The following is a 20,506-nucleotide window of genomic DNA, read 5'->3' as shown; positions in this document are numbered from 1 at the left end:
AAAATAGAATGTGTCAGATTAGTCACTAGCTGCATGGATGCCCATGTTGTTTGACAGAGACCCAATCATTTACATCAATATTTCGACACTTTTTTGGGCCCCCATGTATAATATTGTCCAGGTTGTGTTGCTACTGACAACAACGTTAATTTCCAAGTCATGCATCTCAAGGTATGATGACAACGTTCATGCTAGATATGGTAAAGAGTAGACCGAAGAGTTATGCGTGGTCAAGAGGGTCCAACGCTCCGCCTCCTGGGGTCGCGTTTTTATTGTCAACGACCTCCTACTTTGCGGAGCTACTTTGGCTTAGTTTATTAATTCGACGATTTTAAAAACAAGCACACATAAAACTTGAAAAAGACAAATAAAACCATCGAAGATAACACACAATAAAGTCTGGGATTTATTTCCATTGTTGTCCTCTTGTGACATGGTGGTTGGTCAAGATCACTTGCGCTTTGGAGGGGCAGAGCCAGACCAGACGCAACGAATGATATTGGATCTTCAAAAAACTGAAAAAACAAAAGGCACAGCACGGCTGTGCTGAGACTCATTGGTGTTCATTGCAAATATAGCGCCAGCCAGTGCATCGGTTAGACGCACAATAACGGCATATTTGGGATCAGTTTCCACTACTTTGGGATAACGTTTCCCATTTAATCTGGATCAACAACGGGCGGCTGCATATGAGTTGAGAAGTTTTCAGTTTTAAGAAAATCCCGGATGTCTTCCCTGCAAGCGTAATTTTATATCGACAGTCTTGTGAAAGAGATGCGTAAAAGTGTGGAGTGTTGCTCGTTGTTCAATCTTCCCAAATTACCGGCGACCGTTTTACCACGAACATGACCGTGTAAATACTTAGCCTAACATTATTTGTTATTATTTTATAGTTTTTATTTTCTCATATCTCCACTGCACTTGATCGCAAACGATGCAGGTCCTACTGTTTGCTACGGTTCTTTACTATATCGTGAACTTCGTCGGGGCTGAGCCCAAACCAAAATGCTCAGAGCGGTGCGACGTGAGCACTTGCCCCAGCCCTAGCTGCGCGATGGGGTACGTTCCAGACCGATGCAACTGCTGCCTGGTTTGCGCCCAGGGAGAAAGCGACCCATGCGGGCGTAAAGATGACCTACCCTGTGGTGATGGACTCGAATGCAAGCACCCGGCCGGAAAGCGGCTAGCCAAGGGCTTTTGTCAGTGCAAGTTGGGTCACAAAGTTTGCGGCAGTGACGGCGTTACCTATGGGAACGTGTGTCAGCTGAAGGCGCAGAGTAGGAAGGCTCTGCAGCAAGGGCTGCCTGCCGTCACCTCCGTCCAGAAGGGACCATGCGAAATCAACAATAACAAAGGTAAGTCATTTGTGTCTAAAAATAAAACAACAATAACAGTTGCAACATACAGGCATACTGTAGCTCATCATTAATCAGTAACAGCAGAAATGTATGGGCTGCAAACACTGTTGCACTTCATGCAATAGACATGGATGGATAATTTAATAGATGTTTATATATAGTGCACTACTTTTTTGGGGGGGTCAATGCACTATATAGGGAATAGGGTGCCATTTGAGACATAAATATAGTATAGGCTAGAGGAATATAATTAGCAACCACTAAACACCTCCTTTGTCAAAAGGGGAAGACAGCAGACTGTCTGGGTCGTTAAAGTTAAACCCTACAACTTTGCCCCTAGACACTGACCTGAGGCCAGGTTTGTGTTTCTCCAAATCATTTAGTTTAAGATTGGGGGAGCGAAACTGATCACCGTAATTATTCTCAGCCAGACTCCCTATAGATTACAGTCTCACACGATGACCAGCCACTGAATGACTGAGTTCACTCACTCAGAATGTAATGTTTGTTTTCCTGTCTATTTTTATCAGCCTTTCCTGTGTTCTTTTTTCCTCCTAATACCCAGCGAAAACAAAAGCGTTTAGTGTGAAAAAACTGAAAAAATAACACAAGTATTATTGTTGTTATCGTATGTGCATTGTAGTGGCCATTAGGTAAAATAAACATGACAGTAAATGGGGACAGTAGACAAAAAACATAGTTGGCACATCCTGATGTCCACTACAGAGGACATTTATTATTGTTATTTAGCTCTTATTGTTATTTAGCTCCTATATAATGTTAAAATTACAGCTAGCACATTTGGTTCCTTAGAAGTGGCTTCAATGTAAGTTTTTGGTTTCCCGTTGGTTCTGGGATCAAAACTGGTAAAATGTAAAAAAAAAAAATAATGTTCTGAGAAGTGAAAATGGATCTCGCTCTGGGCATGTTCATTTTAGGTTGCAGGGAGGTTCTGAGAACGTTTTACTATGGTTCCCTGAATGTTTTCCTGGGAGGTTTTATTAACATTCTGAGAACTACAATTATGTTATTTGAATGTAATTAAATAACATTCTAAATGTAAAGGTTATTTGGAGGTTTTTGAATAACTTCCTTAAAACTTTCACTGAATGTTTCAATAAGACTGCTAGCTTAGGTTAACTGTTTTGAACAAGCACAGATAGGACACATGGAAATTAATTCGCATTAATCATGCAAACACATTTATTTTTTACTGTGGCATGGCATCAGTGAGATTCAAACACTATTATATTCTGTTCTCTATCCATGGAATTAGTCTACTGCACCACCAGGATGGAGCTAGCATGCCATGGTTTATTTTAAACTTATACAAAGCTGTTCATTTTAGTCTTTTCAAACAGAACCCATTTCAAAGGAAACTTTAAGATCAGGTGCGGCTAGTTAGTGGGTGTGGCCAACACACCTGAACACACTTAACAAGATAAGAGGTTAGAGAGAATTTTGTTGACGCTGAGAACGGAATGTATATGTTTTTAAACAACATTCTTAGAACGTTTTTTGAATGTTACTAATGTTTTCTTGTCTTTTTTTATGGAAAGTTTTCTTAAATGTTCTGAGAACACGACTTTAAATATAACATTAAGGAAACCTGCAGAAAACGCTATGCTGAAGTACTGATATTCCCACAGAAGAACGTTGTTTCTTAATGTTCTCTGAATGTTCTGAGAACATGACTTTAAATAGAAAGTATAACATTCCCACATAACATTCCCACAGAAGAACATTGTTTCTTAATGTTCTTGGGAACAATTTGAGAACGTTGCTTTAAATAGAACCATAAGGAAACCTGTAGGAAACATTATGCTGAAGTATTGAAATTCACACAGAGAACATACCCAATGTCAAAGCAGTTTTGAAAACGTTCCTAGAACATTACCAAAAAAATTAAATAATTTAACTATTTTTGAACTTTTATGAAGTGTTCCGTTAAAGTAATAAAATACCAAGAAAATAACGTTATTTTGTCAAGTTAAGAGACCATTCCCAGAATGACCATTCCAAGAATGTTGGGGGAAGTTTGATTGCAATACAACGATAGGATAACAACGCTCTCACCAAGCCCTAAGAAACACATGGTTGTCAGAACGTTATGTGCTAGCTGGGACTGCTCAGTAACCTCACCAAACTATTCCTGAGATATTTACGTATAGAAAAAATCTGAATATCAAACTCACAAATATGATAATTACACAATTACACACACTTACCATAAAATTGCTGGGTCTCAGGAGGTTATAGGCATTTCCTGGCCAAAGGTGGCAGTTGCCTTGGTTTCCATTCAGAACGTTTTCATAATGCCACTTCATAATGCCCAAGAAGCCGGTATTTGGAGGATATATTGGCACGGATGTTGCAAACCGTATATGATATGATACACACTACTGTTCAAAAGTTTGGGCTCACTTAGAAATGTCCTTGTTTTTGAAAGAAACTCCGGGATGCTGGCCTTCTAGGCAAAGTTCCTTTGTCCAGTGTCTGTGTTCTTTTGCCCATCTTAATCTTTTATTTTTATTGGCCAGTCTGAGATATGGCTTTTTCTTTGCAACTCTGCCAAGAAGGCCAGCATCCTGGAGTTGCCTCTTCACTGTTGACGTTGAGACTGGTGTTTTACGGGTACTATTTAACGAAGCTGCCAGTTGAGGACTTGTGAGGCGTCTGTTTCTCAAACTAGACACTCTAATGTACTTGTTCTCTTGCTCAGTTGTGCACCGGGGCTTCCCACTACTCTTTCTATTCTGGTTAGGGCCAGTGTGCGCTGTTCTGTGAAGAGAGTAGTCAAATCAAATCAAATCAAATTTTATTTGTCACATACACATGGTTAGCAGATGTTAATGCGAGTGTAGCGAAATGCTTGTGCTTCTAGTTCCGACAATGCAGTAATAACCAACAAGTAATCTAACTAACAATTCCAAAACTACTGTCTTATACACAGTGTAAGGGGATAAATAATATGTACATAAGGATATATGAATGAGTGATGGTACAGAGCAGCATAGGCAAGATACAGTAGATGGTATCGAGTACAGTATATACATATGAGATGAGTATGTAAACAAAGTGGCATTGTTAAAGTGGCTAGTGATACATGTATTACATAAGGATGCAGTCGATGATATAGAGTACAGTATATACGTATGCATATGAGATTAATAATGTAGGGTAAGTAACATTATATAAGGTAGCATTGTTTAAAGTGGCTAGTGATATATTTACATCATTTCCCATCAATTCCCATTATTAAAGTGGCTGGAGTTGAGTCAGTGTCAGTGTCAGTGTGTTGGCAGCAGCCACTCAATGTTAGTGGTGGCTGTTTAACAGTCTGATGGCCTTGAGATAGAAGCTGTTTTTCAGTCTCTCGGTCCCAGCTTTGATGCACCTGTACTGACCTCGCCTTCTGGATGATAGCGGGGTGAACAGGCAGTGGCTCGGGTGGTTGATGTCCTTGATGATCTTTATGGCCTTCCTGTAACATCGGGTGGTGTAGGTGTCCTGGAGGGCAGGTAGTTTGCCCCCAGTGATGCGTTGTGCAGACCTCACTACCCTCTGGAGAGCCTTACGGTTGAGGGCGGAGCAGTTGCCGTACCAGGCGGTGATACAGCCCGCCAAGATGCTCTCGATTGTGCATCTGTAGAAGTTTGTGAGTGCTTTTGGTGACAAGCCAAATTTCTTCAGCCTCCTGAGGTTGAAGAGGCGCTGCTGCGCCTTCTTCACGATGCTGTCTGTGTGAGTGGACCAATTCAGTTTGTCTGTGATGTGTATGCCGAGGAACTTAAAACTTGCTACCCTCTCCACTACTGTTCCATCGATGTGGATAGGGGGGTGTAGAACACAGTGTAGTACACAGCGTTGCACGAGATCTTCAGTTTCTTGGCCATTTCTCGCATGGAATAGCCTTAATTTCTCAGAACAAGAATAGACTGACGAGTTTCAGAAGAAAGGTCTTTGTTTCTAGCCATTTTGAGCCTGTAACCGAACTCACTAATGCTGATGCTCCAGATACTCAACTAGTCTAAGAAAGCCCATTTTTATTTCTTATTTAATCAGAACAACAGTTGTCAGGTGTGCTAGCATAATTGCAAAAGGGTTTTCTAATGATCAATGAGCCTTTTAAAAGGATAAACTTGGATTAGCTAACACAACGTGCCATTGGAACGTAGAAGTGATGGATGCCGATAATGGGCCTTTTTACGCCTATGTAAATATTCCATAAAAAATCTGCCGTTTCCAGCTACAATAGTCCTTTACAACATTAACAATGTCTACACCCTATTTCTGATCAATTTGATGTTATTTTGATGTGCTTTTCTTTCAACAACAAGGACGTTTCTAAGTGACCCCAAACTTTTGAACGGTAGTGAATATGTGTATGACATTGGCATATGATGATATGGTATTATTCAGTCTAATACTATACCAACATATGAACCCATTTAACTTACAACGTGCATTTGCACACAAGTCATTGAGTTATTCCAGCTGGAATGCAATTTTAACTCATCAGCATTCAGGATTAGACCCACCCTTTGTTTAAAAGAATGTACCACCATTGAGATTCTATTAAATTACTAGAGGGGATATGTCATCAACTCAAAGTTCCATAATGGGGCAAAAATGGCAGCCATCTCGGTCAGAGAGAAATCCAAAACCAGTTTAATTGAAATGAATGGCAGTAGAGGCATACGTAATGCATTCCTTGCTTTTACTTTTGCAGGAAAATAAAAGTTAGGCATGTGATGTCTTAGAAATTGTGTAATGGAATTATAGTCAACCTAAAATATTGTCATATCATTATAAATAGAGTTTATACAGGTTTTATACCAATTTTCTCTATAAATAGCCTCAAAATATATATGTATTTGTAGGATGAAAATAATAAGATATAGTTTCTCGTACACCGAATTCATTGAAAGATAGGCCTTTCAAATCGGGCAATTATTTGACCTGACCCAAATAATACTTTCTCACTAATGAGGGAAACAGAATTGGATTGTAATGTGTGGCATAGACATCACTGTTTACCTAAGGATACTTTACAGGAAGCAGGAAGGCCTATGACAAATTATGGCATATCCGATTTGTCTTGACTTTGATCACAAGAGGGCTTAATGGTGTGAGGTACTTTTAAAGCATGTAGCAGACTTGGGTTCAACTACTATTTGAAATCATTTTGACTGTGCAATTGGGCTTGATTGAGCTTACCTGGTGCAATGGAACCAATAGATGAGTTTGAAAAATTGAAAGACCCATGACCCAAGATTGAAAGACCAATGTCTGCTCATGACTGAGTACATGGAGTTTGTAAGAAGAGGGATAAGGATGACTGACTGATGAGATTTCTGCACCTAATCTGATCTGCTCATTGGACGAAATCATCCATGAGCCAGTTAGAATGAAGGGCTTTGTAGAGAACTCACACATTAAGATTTGTGATTGTTGGCATTTTATCTGAATTTCTCCAATAATTGGCCAATTACTTAAGTTCCCTTTAACTAAACTGATCATTGCCAGTGCTGTATTACAGTGTGGGATTGTTGAGTTAGGAGTAGAGATATCTATAAGTAGTACTAGGAGAGGAGTACTGTTTACATGTTGTTTTTACCTCTCAGATCTCACGTACTTTTCACTTGCCTCATGTCTCAGTCTATATGGCTATGTTTAAACAGGCTGGCCAATTCTGATCTTTTTCCACTAATGGATATTTTGATCAGCCATAATAATTGGGCAAAATAATTACTCACTCTTACTTCAGTCAAATACTATATCATCATATGAACCCATTCAACTTACAACATGTATTTCAACACAAGTCATCCTTGAGTTATTTCAGATAGGCCTACTACCACTTTAGACTAAACCTAAAATTATCTTGTCATTATCATTAGGATGGGCTGGCCTTCAGGCTAATGACATGTTTAGTATCTTCAAACTGTTCTTCGATCAAAAAACACATTTTCCAGAGTCATCTCAAAGCTTTTTGGCCACCACTCAGGATAATAGTAGCCTGTAGTCCCAAATTTGTTTGTAATGTTTTGTTACTCTCATATGGTTATTGTTGACAAAACAGCACAAACAAATCTGGGAGCAGGCTAGAATAATGGCCGAGTTGGGTTTTTCCATGGTTACTGTCAAGATTGTGCCATCCACTGGTTTGGTTTTCTAATGCTTGGTTAGCCAACTGAAGAGGGCCAATTTGTAGCCTAGTGCTGAAATATGCTCTTCTGAGATTCCCCTTTGCTTGCATGTTTAATTCTACACTCCCTTACCCAACAATTTACAATTGGTTAGGAGGATGACCATAGCCAAATATTTGATTAGCAAATGGATAGGATGTGTTGGGAATAGTTCTAAAATGTAGAGCCAGATGTAGAGCCATGTAGAGTCTAAAATGTAGAGACAGGAGTTTTTCCCTGACCATGTGACCTGACTAAGAAAAACTCTGGACCGTAGTTATAGAACGTTTTTCCTGAGCAGGTCATCTGTGCAGGAAAAACTCCTGGCCCTGCTAACACTGCATGAGATGAATAGGAGTAACTGAATGGACATCATGCTTTTCATATTTAGGTCACTAGTACACTGCCAGCTAGTTCCAGGACAGAGTGTGTTGTTTGTCTGCTCTCTAAAATCAGCTGTGTAACCTGATTGTTTATACGAGCCAAGGCGATCATACGCACGCACACATGCATGCACACATGCATGCACATACACACACACACACACACATAGCCAAGGCAGTCTGGTCACAGGAAACCACGGTCAGCTGAGGAGAACGAACGCCAGCCAGCGGAGCAGACCGCCATGTGCTGGAAATAACCGACCGTAATTAACATTAGTTAACTGCAGCACGCCACACACACAAGCACACACACTCACGCACAGGCCACTAAAGGCTTTTTCATGGCCCTGAAGGAGCGCAGCCCGGCAAAACTACCCAGCTGTTTTTATTACCAATTTACTGAGGTTCCATGTAGGAATGGGTGGAGTATAGAAAACAAATATTGAAGGGTATTGCAAAGGAAGTTCACCTAAGAACCTGTACTTGTCGGACTAACAAAAAAAATGTGTTATTGCTATTTTAATGTTGTTGCTGTTCTTGTGGCTATTTTTAAAGTCAAGTTTTTACTGACCACTTGATCAAACTTGAAAACACTCCTGGCCCCAGGGGCGGCAGGGTAGCCTAGTGGTTAGAGCATTGGACTAGGAACCGAAAAGTTGCAAGTTCAAATCCCTGCGCTGACAAGGTACAAAATCTGTCGTTCTGCCCTTGAACAGGCAGTTAACCCACTGTTCCTAGGCCGTCATTGAAAATAAGAATTTGTTCTTAACTGACTTGCCTAGTAAAAATAAAATACTTTGTGACCACTTTTAAGCAGTGCATTTAATAAAAGTGTTACACAACATTATTAAGGCTCATACATGCTTATAACAAGTTATACATCATTATATGTGGATGGTAAAGCGTTTCCAATATATTATTTTCCTGCACATAAGGTTGCAGGTAACATGTTAAGAAGCGATCATACTATTGCTGGAGAGGTGAGAGGAGTGTAGAGGAGTGACTGTGTTATATTATTAACATGATTCATAATTCTTCCCGCTAGTATAGGTACTTCACACCCCACCAGTCCCAGGTACAAGTTTAACTTCATAGCTGACGTGGTTGAGAAGATTGCGCCGGCTGTTGTCCACATTGAACTTTTCCTCAGGTACAGTGTGTTTGTGTAGGCAGACTCACACACAATCTTATGTCGTACTACAGTGTGTGTTGTGTCTGTAAAGTATGTGTAATGATGGTTGAACCAAAATAATCATTTTTATCACATATAACTTACTGGTAGTAACTTCACAACATTGTAGATCTTATGTAATCTCTCATCATAAGCAATAAACACAAAACACATCACAGTAAACTGACCTCTTTTGAGCTCTATATTGACCTCTTGACCCCCAGGCACCCTCTGTTCGGCCGGAATGTCCCTCTGTCCAGTGGGTCAGGCTTTGTGATGTCAGACACAGGTTTGATAGTGACCAACGCCCATGTAGTCTCCAGCGCCAGGCCTGTGTCGGGCCGTCAGCAGCTCAAGGTCCAGATGCACAATGGTGACGTCTACGAAGCGACCATCAAGGACATCGATAAGAAGTCAGACATCGCCACCATCAAAGTCAACCCACTGGTGAGAGGAGTGTCTCAGGATTGGGGTCAATTTTGTTTCAATTCCAGTCAATTCAGGAAGTACACTGAAATTCCTAATCCAATTGGAATTGAAAGGTTGTTTACTTTCTGAATTAGATATTGCGTAAGAGTCCGACAAAAGACATGCTGCTTTTTTGTTTTAGGCGTGTTCTTATGCATAGGCCTATTGTCAGATCTCTAGACCTATTGTTCATTGTACTGAGACATATGCGACAACAATGTTTGTGGTTAGAGGAAGACTGACGCTGAATTTTTTTCAAATGGAACCGTCCAAATACTATGTTCTGGTTCACATAATAGCTGTATTGTATTCTACAATAAGAAGGTCTTACTGTTAAAAACAGGGGGAATAGGAACAAAGAAACAACAAAGAAAAGAAAAAAACAGGGCGAATTCCTATACTTTAATGAGTTGAATAGCTATTTGATGGATGCCATGAATGTCTGAGGTCACAAATAGTTATGACTGATGTCATATCCTGTTTGTGATAGGATTAATCAGGCGTGGTGAAACACAGTTCAATTCAATTCACCCCTGGGTCTAGCTGAATGTTTTAGGCCCAGGTGCATAGACTATGACACGGACCCTACCACTTTAGGGTAGGGGGATTTTAAGATGGGCCAGTCAACCATATTACGTAAGTGTTCAATCAACGAATGCCCCTAAAGTCTCCAAAACAATGGATCTGCCTACAGAGAGAAAGACAGGGAAACGTGTGAGCAGTGAGAAAGACCTCAAAGAATTCCTACACAGCCCGGTCCCTCTCTCTTTAACTCTATTTTTGAATCTCACATCACGATATGAGTCAGAAACATGTATTCTAGTGTCAAAATGTACTACAAAGTTTAAAAAGGATAATTCATATACAAATATTGAAAGCACTAAAAGATGTGCAACATAAATATTGTCTCAATTCCGTTGTGAAGTTTATCGACCGTCCCTAACTGGCCCCAGAGATAGGCTATCTATCCAATGTCAAACCAACTTTGCCAAGGTTGCACACCAGCCAGCTGAAGCTAATTGGCGAAAGTAGTTAGATAGCCTAGGCAACTTCAAGACACATATTATCTGGGGTTAGTGACTGTAACTGTGTACTGAATGTACAAACGCTTGCCACATGCAAACACACACACAAGAGGCACCTAAATTAACACCCCCCCCCCAGACAACTCTCGCTTGGTGTCAGTCATGGCCGCTGCTTTTCTTAATGGCCAGGCCGAAAAATGTGTCCAAATCAGGAAATTCAGCCCCCCTTTAACGCTTCTCTCCGTCACCCCTCTCTTTCTATCCCCTTCCTCCCTCTCAGAAAAAGCTCCCGGTGCTGTTGCTAGGCCACTCGGCCGACCTTAGACCTGGTGAGTTTGTGGTTGCCATTGGCAGCCCCTTCGCTCTCCAGAATACGGTTACCACAGGGATCGTGAGCACTGCACAGAGAGACGGGAAGGAGCTGGGCATCAGAGACTCTGACATGGACTATATACAGACGGACGCCATCATCAACGTGAGACAATCAATTCTATACAATTTAGCTTAACTTTATTTAAAGGGAAATTATAGCAGACTTCACTTATAACCAACTCAAAAGACTGTCTAGCTGTCAGACAACTACATACACATCCCATTGATTGACTGAATAATTGATTGATTTATTGTTTTTGATATTTTCTCAGTATGGAAATTCAGGCGGACCTCTAGTTAACTTGGTAAGTGTTATGTCGGGCCCCCAACACTTTTTCACGATCTTCACTGTGATTGATATTGAGTAGAGGCAGTAGTGAGACAGCCATAGAGCTTTTTTAAATACACCAGTATGAAAGTATCCCAAGATGGCCATCTTTTTGGTCACGTTACCAGGATGTTAATGTCTATTGTAGTGTTCTATTTAATTCAATGGAGCCAGCCCTGTTCTAAAACCCTAATAACCTGTCACCCTGTATTGTCTGCCATCAGGACGGGGAGGTGATCGGTATCAGTTGTGATCCAGTTCCTATTCGTAACACTCTGTTAAGTTGTTTGTCTGACTGCCACCAGGACGGGGAGGTGATTGGCATCAACACTCTGAAAGTGGCTGCTGGGATCTCCTTCGCCATCCCTTCTGATAGGATCACACGCTTCCTCAAGGAATCAATGGACAAGCAGAGCAAAGGTAGGCCCGCACCTCTCCTCTGATAGGACAACACTCTTCCTCAACGAATCAATGGACAAGCAGAGCAAAGGTAACTATGTCTGAGATAGCCAGACAGCTATTAGCTACTGGTATGATCACATTATAATTCAACAAAGGCAAATAATGTATTATTATGTATGTTAAAGGAAAATTATTGTTTTTTTCTTTTAAAGAAGTGAGATCATTGAAGAAACGGTTCATTGGAATAAGGATGCTCACCATCAACCCAGCGTAAGTCTTATGCAAGAATGACACTGTGCAATACTACAGTTACCAATAATAGTGTGTTAAACCAAGACAGACGTTTCTAATTCGTCTTGTGTAGGCTGGTTGAGGAGCTGAAGCAGCAGAACCCAGACTTCCCTGATGTCTCTAGTGGGATCTACGTCCATGAAGTGGTGCCTCACTCTCCTGCACAGAAGTAGGTGGCCTCAGTCAAAGCTACCATACGCTGTGCAAATAGCATAGTTTCCCTGAGAAGGGTCATGGTGACTTTGTGTGGAAATTTAGCATGGACTATTTCATTACATCTCTTGGTTTTCTTAAAGGAGTAATTTATCACTCTCTTTCATACTTTTAATATCTTTACCCACGTGTCTCTCTTTGCACTATAGCCTTCCTCATCTCAAAATAATGTGTTTTTACCCTCATCCTCCTTTCTACACACAGAGGTGGTATCCGAGACGGTGACACCATCGTGAAGCTGAACGGCCGTCCTCTGCTGACCACAGCTGATCTACAAGGGGCGCTCACGGAGGAGACAGCCCTGCTGCTGGAGGTCAGGAGGGGCAACGACGACCTGCTCTTCAACATCCAGCCTGATGTCATTATGCAGTAACCCAGTAACCATGAAGACATTGACCAGGAGTACTGTATTCAAGATATATTTCTATCGGACCGTTCTGTAAACGTTAGAACGTCACTCATGAACATGCTCCCAGCTGTTCAACATCGAGCCAGACGACGTCTTCATGCAGTAATCACAGCAACCGTGGTGTGGAACCCGTGAGACTGAAAAAGAATACTGACCAAACAAAACAAAACAAAAACTCTGGTTGAGAGCCCTATACACTGATAAAGCTGCCCCTATAGTCACTGACCTAAGATCAGTTTGTATTTGTTTTGGGAGGGTAAAACTGATCCTAACTCGGTGCCTAAAGGGTGACTTTTAACTACTCCGAGCCAAGGGGAGAACGATCAACAAACAAGTCAAGAAACAGAAAACTGTGTTTGTTGGAACCTTGATCTGGAAACAACAGAGACTGACTGACCCTTGCTTGGTAAATCCAGCCAGAAAACTCTCTGGGGTCTGGATGCATTTAGGACTGAATGTTGGAACGCCCAGTGAAATGAAACACTTGATTTTTAGTATTGTTGTATTTGTGTTTTGCATCATCTGTCTTTGTCAAAGCATACCAGCTGTTTTTTGAGACCCACTTACTCCCAATGCAACTGATCATTGGTAAGACAAGTTTAGCATGTAGTTTAATTCAAAGATTTGTCCATTGTTACACTGCTTTTATGGCCTTTTTAAAAAATCTGTTGAACAGAACTTATTTCTGTACATGCGAGTACAGTAGCTATGTGTCCAATGCTTTCCGTTTGAAACCATTCCATAATCAACTGTTAATGTTGTTTTTGGGTCAGTTATACTTTAAAAGAAAGACCAGAATTTGGTCAGAAATGTTCAGTTAGAAGTTGAAAGAAAGACCACATTTTTATTCAACTGGTAAAATGTAAGCAAATGTCTGTTTGAATCTCACTGTTACTGGATTCTTGATGTCTTCTACTATAACCGACCCATTGGGAACACTTTACATTAATGTCCTAAGGGTTTATAAAGGGTTTGTAAAGGTGCTATAAGCAGTTTTATAAACACTTTACAACATTGACCTGTGCTTATAGCATGAATAAATAAATTCCCTTTACAGTCAGTTACTTATATCTTAATCATCATGACTTAAGAACAGACTGAATGTTTACAAATCTGGATTCCTTACCAACAGGCTATGTCAATGGGAGTGATTGTTTTAGTTTTTGCTACTTTATGTAATGTGTATAAAATCAAATAAATTGCTGTGTAGGACGTTCTTGCATTAGATCCAGTGAGACGTGTGTGTGCGTACATGCGTGTGTGGGTGGGATTCCTTTGACGACATTCTGCTGTACTTGGACATGGTTGACGAGGAAGTTAGGAATGTTTACTGCTGCAGGCTGTAAGGAGCTTAGCCTTGTTTAAGGACAATCAGGTTATTGTGGCTGCGCTATATATATAGATACATATGTGAAGTGAACGGTGAAGTGAAGTGATATATATAGCAGCCAGATATATATATATATATATATATATATATACAGACAAGGGGGCATACTTTTCCATCCTCCACCAGCACAATCGGTCATGGGGTAAGGTGAAGATGTATTTATGTTAAGTTAAGGGTTCTAAAAATAGTCGTACACTTTTACTTGTCTTGTCACAGGTCATAAATGTATGTCTAATGTCCTAGGAGGATGTCTGGAAGGAAACTGGGAGAGTTTCATACACCATTCACCTCCATGGTAGACTTGACCCATATTCTGGTCGGCCAGAGAGTCTGAGTATTGTTGGCTAATCTCCTTAATGCAGCTACTGCTAATTTAGCTCTGTATACAAACGTGACATGTTGCTATGACAGAAAGAAAATTCAAACAAAGATTTAATTGCAACTCGTATCTAAGTGGGTGCTCGTGCTGGCCCCTTTTTCCCCCCATTTCTGACATGATGGATCGTTCGCTCCAAGGACCCTTTGATTTATTTACCTAAGAGGATGAGTTGAGCGTGTTGGAAATCTTGCGACTAGCTCGGAAAGACAGTACCGTGCAGTATCGAAGAGTCCTCACTGCTGCTCGATCATCCTATTTTACCAACTTAATTGAGGGAAATAAGAACAATCCCAAATGTATTTTTGATACTGTCGCAATGCTAACTAAAAAACAGCACTCCCCAAGAGAGGATGGCTTTCACTTCAGCAGTGATAAATTCATGAATATCTTTGAGGAAAAGATCATGATCATTAGAAAGCAAATTACGGACTCCTATTTAAATCTGCGTATTCCTCCAAAGCTCAGTTGTCCTCAGTCTGCACAACTCTGCCAGGACCTAGGATCAAGGGAGACACTCAAGTGTTTTAGTACTATATCTCTTGACACGATGATGAAAATAATCATGGCCTCTAAACCTTCAAGCTTCATACCTATCATACCCACCCTATTCCAACTAAACTACTGAAAGAGCTGCTTCCTGTGCTTGGCCCTCCTATGTTGAACATAATGAACGCCTCTCTATCCACCGGATGTGTACCAAACTCACTAAAAGTGGCAGTAATAAAGCCTCTCTTGAAAAAGCCAAACCTTGACCCAGAAAATATAAAAAACTATCGGCCTATATCGAATTTCCCATTCCTCTCAAAAAAAAATGTAAAAGCTGTTGCACAGCAACTCACTGCCTTCCTGAAGACAAACAATGTATGCGAAACACTTCAGTCTGGTTTTAGACCCCATCATAGCACTGAGACTGCACTTGTGAAGGTGGTAAATTACCGAGGCTCTGCATCTGTCCTCATGCTCCTAGACCTTAGTGCTGCTTTTGATACCATCGATCACATCATTCTTTTGGAGAGATTGGAAACCCAAATTGAAAGAAAGATATCAGTTTGTCCTCTGACAAGTCAACTGTAAATGTCGGTGTTCCTCAAGGTTCAGTTTTAGGACCACTATTGTTTTCACTAAATATTTGACTTCTTGGTGATGTCATTCGGAAACACAATGTTAACTTTCACTGCTATGTGGATGACACACGGCTGTACATTTCGATGAAACATGGTGAAGCCCAAAATTGCCCTAGCTAGAAGCCTGTGTTTCAGACATAAGGAAGTGGATGGCTGCAAATGTTCTACTTTTAAACTCAGACAAAACAGAGATGCTTGTTCTAGGTCCCAAGAAACAAAGAGATGTTCTGTTGAATCTGACAATTCATCTTGATGGTTGTTCAGTCGTCTCAAATAAAACGGTGAAGGACCTCGGCATTACACTGGACCCTGATCTCTCTTTTGACGAACATATCAAGACTGTTTCAAGGACAAAGCTTTTTTCCATCTACGTAACATTGCAAAAATCAGAAACTTTCTGTCCAAAAATGATACAGAAAAATTCATCCATGCTTTTGTCACTTCTAGGTTAGACCACTGCAATGCTCTACTTTCCGGCTACCCGGATAAAGCACTGAATAAACTTCAGTTAGTGCTAAACATGGCTGCTAGAATTTTGACTAGAACCCCAAAAAATTATCATATTACCCCAGTGCTAGCCTCTCTACACTGGCTTCCTTTTAAGGCAAGGGCTGATTTCAAGGTTTTACTGCTAACATACAAAGCATTACATGGGCTTGCTCATGCCTATCTTTCCGATTTGGTCCTGCCACACATACCTACACGTACGCTACAGTCACAAGATGCAGGCCTCCTAACTGTCCCTAGAATTTCTAAGCAAACAGCTGGAGGCAGGGCTTTCTCCTATAGAGCTCAATTTTTATGGAATCGTCTGCCTACCCATGTGAGAGACGCAGACTCAGTCTCAACCTTTAAGTCTTTATTGAAGACTCATCTCTTCAGTAGGTCCTATGATTGAGTGTAGTATGGCCCAGGAGTGAGAAGGTGAATGGAAAGGCACTGGAGCAACGAACTGCCCTTGCTGTCTCTGCCTCTAACCCTGCCTCTAACCCTTGTCTCAGGATGGTAAGTTGGTGGATGAAGATATCCCTCTAGTGGTGTGGGGGCTGTGCTTTGGCAAAGTGGGTGGGGTTATATCCTGCCTGTTTGGCCCTGTCCCGGGGTATCGTCGAGATGGGGCCACAGTGTCTCCCAACCCCTCCCGTCTCAGCCTCCAGTATTTATGCTGCAGTAGTTTATGTGTCGGGGGGCTAGGGTCAGTATGTTATATCTGGAGTATTTCTCCTGTCTTATCCAGTGTCCAGTGTGAATTTAAGTATTCTCTCTTTCTCTCTCTCTCTCTCTCTCTCTCTCTCTCTCTCTCTCTCTCTCTCTCTCTCTCTTCTTGCCTTTCTAGGGAGTTTTTCCTAGCCACCGTGCTTCTACACCTGCATTGCTTGCTGTTTGGGGTTTTAGGCTGGGTTTCTGTACAGCACTTTGAGATATCAGCTGATGTAAGAAGGGCTTTATAAATACATTTGATTTGATTCTCTCCCTGTACCCGGTGAATAGGGCTATACATGTAACTGCAGATCTATTGTTTATGAAGTATAACAACCTTATTGGGTGTGCCTCGACTAATAGTCTTGCCAGGGTGAAATCTCTCTTGGATCACATAAAACAATAAAATTATTTTTGACTGGGTTCAGTTTTCCCCCATCAATACTGACTATATGACTTAGGTCATGGTTTATCCATCTTGCTCAAGCATAACCCTCCCAAAACACTTTATGAACATTATCATCACAATAGGGTGTTGACTTTCCCCTCAACTTCACTCTTAACCCAATGAGTAACCAATCACCATTTGGAACTTGGAACAGATCCCTCAAGGAGTAAGGAACAGCCAAGGAACGCATTTGGTTTAAAGCTTTGTGATTCCAGAAACGATTTCTAGGTAAAAGGTATTAAAAAGAAACTCAATGTATTCTCCATCCTGCTTTAGTTTGAGTCTCTCAAACAAAGAGAAGAAACCAGGGGCCATATGTATCAAGTGTCTCAGAGTAGAATAGCTGATATGGAATCAGGTCCCTCCTGTCCAAATAATCTAATTTATTATGACCTAAAATGCGAAACTGATGCTACATTAGCACTTCTATGCTTTCTCAATACAGGTCCTTATTCCAGAGGTTGAAACATTGAAGAAAGTCCAGATAGAAATACATCATGTTGAACAGATAATATTCTTTGTCAGAGAGCATAATCTATCATGTCTGCTCTATAAATTACATTTCTATCTGCAACACTAACGTTTCAGCCTTGTGAACATGCACATTTCGGTTTAGCTGAGTGTGTACATTGGAAGATTTACTCAGACATACAGGAGATTTGTTGGTGGTTAAGACAACGAGATATGGGTGATTCTACAGAAGTGGTGCAAATTACAGTCCCACTCAAAAAAACTATGGGAAAAAAACAACAGTTATGTCTCCAATCTTAAGACATTTACTTACATCATGACATGTTCTAATTCAATCCAAGGTAATAACAAACATCTTGTTAAATTAATACAGTACGGGGCCTCCCGGGTGGCGCAGTGGGTTCTGGGTTCACGCCCAGGCTCTGTCGTAACCGGCCACGACCGGAAGGTCCGTGGGGCGACGCACAATTGGCCTAGCGTCGTCCGGGTTAGGGAGGGCTTGGCCGGTAGGGATATACTTGTCTCATCGGCACCAGCGACTCCTGTGGCGGGCCGGGCGCAATGCGCACTAACCAAGGTTGCCAGGTGCATGGTGTTTCTTCCGACACATTGGTGCGGCTGGCTTCCGGCGCTGTGATGGCGCTGTGTTAAGAAGCAGTGGTTGGGTTGTGTATCGGAGGACGCATGAATTCAACCTTCGTCTCTCCCGAGCCCGTACGGGAGTTGTAGCGATGAGACAAGATAGTAGCTACTAAAAACAATTGGATACCACGAAATTGGGGAGAAAAAGGGGTAAAATTCAAACAAACAAAAATAAAAATAAAACAAAAAATAAAAATGGATACAGTACAAAGTCATTGTTTGTACAGTTATTTCTATTGAGAGGTTGCTGTCCCAAACCCTGACTCCTAAAATTCATGTTTGAAAATAAAGCAATTCATGATTTGTCATTTTTTAACACAATTGTAACATCTTGAGTCGTACTATTGTTACATTATTATGATTTTTTTATTTTATTTAACCTTAATTTAACTAGGCAAGTCAATTTACAATGACAGCCTACCGGGGAACAGTGGGTCAACTGCCTTGTTCAGGGGCAGAACGACACATGTTTTACCTTGTCAGCTCAGGGAATCAATCCAGCAACCTTTCGGTTTCTTGCCCAAAGCTCTAACCACTAGGCTACCTGCTGCTCCTACATTGAAAAATACTGATCTAATAAGTAGTTTTGTAAACATTTTTATATCTTTCTCTTAAAAATGCTGTCCCACCTTATGATGTCACTACCGAAACACACACTTTAAAAGACTGTAGAATGAATGTGCCTTAACCTCTCTGGTACAAGTGGGACGCTAGCGTCCCATCTCGACAACAGCCAGTGAAATTGCAGGGCGCCAAATTCAAAACAACAGAAATCCCATAATTAAAATTCCTCAAACAAAGAAGTATTATACACCCTTTTAAAGACAAACTTCTTGTAAGTCCAACCACAGTGTTCGATTTCAAAAAGGCTTTACTGCGAAAGCACACCAAACGATTATGTTAGGTCAGCGCCTAGTCACAGAAAACCATACAGCCATTTTCCAGCCAAGGAGAGGGCTCACAAAAGTCAGAAATAGCGATTAAATTAATCACTAACCTTTGATGATCTTCATTAGATGGCACTCATAGGACTTCATGTTACACAATACATGTTTGTTTTGTTCGATAAAGATCATATGTATATATCCAAAAATCTCAGTTTACATTGGCGCGTTATGTTCAGAAATGCATTGTCTCCAACAAACATCCGGTGAAAGTGCAGAGAGCCACATCAAATTACAGAAATACTCATCATAAACATTGATCTAAGATACAAGTGTTTAACATACATTTAAAGACAAACTTCTCCTTAATGCAGCCTCTGTGTCAGATTTCAAAAAGGCTTTACGGCAAAAGCATACTTTGCGATTATGTTAGGTCAGCACCTAGCCACAGAAAACCATACAGCCATTTTCCTACCAAGGAGAGGTGTTACAAAAGTCAGAAATAGAGTTCAAATTAATCACTTACCTTTGATGATCTTCATCTGATTGCACTCCCAGGTCTCCACGTTAGACAACAAATGTTCGTTTTGTTCGATAAAGTCCATCATTTATGTCCAAATAGCTCCTTTTTGTTCTTGCGTTTAGCCCAGTAATCCAAAATGCACGAGGCGCAAGCACAAAGTCTAGACGAAAAGTCAAAAAAGTTCTATTACAGTTTGTAGAAACATGTCAAACGATGTATAGAATCAATCTTTAGGATGTTTTTACAATAAATCTTCAATAACATTCCAACCGGACAATTCCTTTATCTTTAGAAATGAAAAGGAACGGAGCTTGTGCTCACGGCCGTGCACGTGACCAAACTAAAGGCTTTCAACCAGACCACTGGTTCAAACAGCTCTTATTCGCTCCCCTTTCATAGTAGAAGCCTGAAACAACATTATAAAGACGGTTGACATCTAGCATCTAGTGGAAGCCTTAGGAAGTGCAATCTGACCCCATAGACACTGTATATTCTATAGGCAATGACTTAAAAACTACAAACCTCAGATTTCCCACTTCCTGGTTGGAGTTTTCTCAAGTTTTCACCTGCCATAAGAGTTCTGTTATACTCACAGACATCATTCAAACAGTTTTAGAAACTGCATAGTGTTTTCTATCCAAATCTACTAATGATATGCATATCCTAGCCTCTGGGCCTGAGTAGCAGGTAGTTTACTCTGGGCATGCTTTTCATCCGGATGTGAAAATACTGCCCCCTACACCAGTGTGGTTAAGCTACAACCCTACAAATACCATCAGGTGATGGGATTGCACCCCTCTCCAGCATGGCCACATGATGAGTAGTCTGTCTGAA

General features: G+C 40.9%; 1 protein-coding gene across 4 annotated transcripts; it reads left to right on the top strand.

The window, feature by feature from the left end:
- The first annotated feature begins 193 nt into the window (after positions 1-193).
- On the top strand, positions 194-13,823 carry LOC110500380 (serine protease HTRA3). 4 transcript variants are annotated; one of them, XM_021577716.3, is made up of 9 exons: positions 194-1,355; positions 8,983-9,082; positions 9,328-9,550; positions 10,877-11,071; positions 11,241-11,273; positions 11,602-11,716; positions 11,911-11,968; positions 12,063-12,158; positions 12,407-13,823. In XM_021577716.3, exons 1-9 carry the CDS (start codon positions 935-937, stop codon positions 12,573-12,575), a joined length of 1,410 nt encoding a protein of 469 aa, XP_021433391.2. In that variant the 5' UTR covers positions 194-934; the 3' UTR covers positions 12,576-13,823. The 4 variants fall into 4 exon arrangements, 2 of the variants coding, with proteins under 2 accessions (XP_021433391.2, XP_021433390.2); XR_016490283.1 differs by having other exon boundaries at positions 237-1,355; positions 11,602-11,786; positions 12,407-13,672; XM_021577715.3 differs by having other exon boundaries at positions 237-1,355; positions 11,521-11,716.
- Positions 13,824-20,506: the final 6,683 nt, after the last annotated feature.

Source organism: Oncorhynchus mykiss, chromosome 21 (genome assembly GCF_057628025.1).
Source record: "Oncorhynchus mykiss isolate SJ-2025 chromosome 21, ASM5762802v1, whole genome shotgun sequence".
Lineage (NCBI taxonomy): Eukaryota > Metazoa > Chordata > Actinopteri > Salmoniformes > Salmonidae > Oncorhynchus > Oncorhynchus mykiss.
This window is presented reverse-complemented; position numbering and strand designations above follow the sequence as displayed.